The 2332-nt window shown below is 37.3% G+C and overlaps 1 protein-coding gene across 1 annotated transcript; it reads left to right on the top strand.

The window, feature by feature from the left end:
* Positions 1 to 625: 625 nt before the first annotated feature.
* LOC149183350 (putative WRKY transcription factor 45) lies at positions 626 to 1889 on the top strand. Its single transcript, XM_089418706.1, has 3 exons — positions 626 to 1050; positions 1254 to 1400; positions 1493 to 1889. The coding sequence occupies exons 1-3, from the start codon at positions 707 to 709 to the stop codon at positions 1629 to 1631; spliced, it is 630 nt and encodes a 209-aa protein (XP_089274832.1). The 5' UTR covers positions 626 to 706; the 3' UTR covers positions 1632 to 1889.
* The last annotated feature ends 443 nt before the right edge of the window (positions 1890 to 2332 follow it).

The following is a 2332-nucleotide window of genomic DNA, read 5'->3' as shown; positions in this document are numbered from 1 at the left end:
TGTTATTCAATTTTAAGTAGTTAGAATACGATTCCATCTTGAAAAGGTGAATTATAATTTGAGAATCTCCCACTAAAACTGATTTGTTGAGATTCAAAAAAAAAAAAGCTCAGAGCAACCATTGATTTATGTTTCTATTTGATTGTTGGAAGCATGTCGAAGGCTTCCTGAGAAGAATGGTTCAACTTATCCACCAAAACTTAATATCAAGCCCCCCTTCTACCCTCCCTTATTTAAATACCTTTAACCTATTATATACCTTTATAAATAATTTAAATTTAAAAAATAAATAACTTGAACGTAAAAATAAAAGAATACAAATAAAAGATTCCTTCATTCAAAACCGATGACATCATTAATGGAAAAATCCTTTACAAAGTTACTAACCGATGACATCATTAATGGAAAAATCCTTTACGAAGTTACTTTCTCTTTTATTCCCATGACAATCATATCCTAACATGCTAGGAAAGCACCCTTCACGTTCCACTATTAACGCGGCATTGAAACGCCGAGCCGAATCCGGACCCGTCCAAAGAATTGAAAGTCAAGACGACCTGCGTTAATTTATGTCTCTTTCTCATTTCTAATCAAGTCCATCGATCTTCGTGGATGCTGCAGGAGGTGCAATACGCCGGTGTCCCACTCCTCCGATTCCCTTCAAAAAGGTTTGGCCAGTTTCAGGAAGACTCCTGGCGTATTTGCAATGGCTAATTTTAATCCGAGAAATGCCCATTTCCAAGCAGCCAATAAGGGTGTCAGCCAGGGACAAACCCAGCCGCTGCAGGAAGCAAACTGTTCGCAGCACATGAATGAAGGTGCCGAAGAGTTTCGAATTTCTGACTTTCTTGTTTTGGAGGAGCAAAGCGACAATTCATGCAAAAGTGAGGATGCCGGTGATCAAGGTTACAACTTTAACACTGTCAAATCGGGACCAGGTTTCCAGTGTGATTATGCAAACCCTTCTCCCAGCAATTCACCGTGTATCCAGGAGAATCATTTGGGTCACAATTCTACTGTGATCCAAACCCATGAGCCTCTTGAGACAATGTAAGTGTTCGTTAATTTGGAGGTTCTTAACAAATAATTTATCTAGCTTATTTAACTATTCATCTTAAACCTTCTCCGGATTTATTAAGCATGTAAAAAGATTAAAAACTTGAGATGGGAATCTCTATGATGATCTGTGCTCTGATATATGAATTTTACAATACTTTATGATAGTGAATGGTAAAATTATCTATTTTGAACAGAAACCCTAAGAAGAGCAGCATGAAGGGAAAGGCAGATCGAGCTCTGAAATATGCATTTCTGACCAGATCTGAAACTGACATTTTGCAAGACGGCTACAAGTGGCGAAAGTACGGGAGGAAAATTTTGAAGAACCGCCCTAATCCGAGGTAGTTATACTATTAAATCCGAGGCGCTAATGTTATTAGACTTCATTTAATGTTCCATTAATCGGACTATGTGCTGGATTGTTTGTTTGCAGGAACTATTACAGGTGCTCGAATAGCAACTGTGATGTCAAAAAAACGGTGGAACGTGACACCCACGATAAAGGAATTGTCATAACTACTTACATGGGGCAACATAATCACGAAAGCCCAACTATAATTTATTATATTTGAAGGCATGAACCGCATAAGGCTTCAGCTGCGCCACGCCAAATTACTAGCTCGGTAATATAGCTTTCTTACTATGATACTACGCCTGTTCGGGACTTCTTACTAATATCAATAAATAGGTCATTGGACAGTAATTTAACACTGTAATTGGTGCTGCACGGGTTGGGTTTATAGGGTGTATTTGTCATTCAACTTTTGGAAGTTCACATCATGAGTTTATATGTTCATGACCAGGTACACAGATAGTTTATACCATGCCCGTCATTATGCAGAATAATCAAGTAAATTTCGTTCGGTTTAAAAAATAAAATGTATGCAGCCATGTTACTGGTTTCTGTAAATCCATTATGCAGTAGCAAGGGTTTTTAAATTTATTTTGTTACGTGTAGTGTGATTGAGGATGATTCCAGCCATAAATAAATTTAAATGTTTATATGGTATATCTTGCGCATAGAGAGAACATCACCATCTATTATTAATGCAGATCCAAATACAAATCTAGGAGCAGAGGCGCCGGCAGTTTACAGAGGATAGGTCATCATTAGTCAATGTTGCTTGGGGGAGATAGCCCTCCTAATAGGTTTCTCAAGAGTAGCCAAAATGATGTCACATCCGCTTCTCAATATTATATATTTATAAATAACATTTTTATATGTGAACACATAGAAAATATCCATTTTTTTTAACTTAAGAATGGATAAAGG

Source organism: Pinus tabuliformis, chromosome 3_2 (assembly GCF_031772625.1).
Source record: "Pinus tabuliformis cultivar Carrire ecotype Pingquan chromosome 3_2, CPIR1, whole genome shotgun sequence".
In the NCBI taxonomy this organism is placed as follows: Eukaryota; Viridiplantae; Streptophyta; class Pinopsida; order Pinales; family Pinaceae; genus Pinus; species Pinus tabuliformis.
Note: the sequence above shows the minus strand (reverse complement) of the source record. Positions and strands in the feature narration are given on the sequence as shown.

Bases quoted from the DNA above. Each gene is read 5' to 3' on its own strand.
- LOC149183350 (XM_089418706.1), top strand. From the start codon at position 707: ATGGCTAATTTTAATCCGAGAAATGCCCATTTCCAAGCAGCCAATAAG. The intron at 1,051-1,253 runs GTAAGTGTTCGT...TATTTTGAACAG, and splicing joins CATGAGCCTCTTGAGACAAT to AAACCCTAAGAAGAGCAGCA. The intron at 1,401-1,492 runs GTAGTTATACTA...GTTTGTTTGCAG, and splicing joins AAGAACCGCCCTAATCCGAG to GAACTATTACAGGTGCTCGA.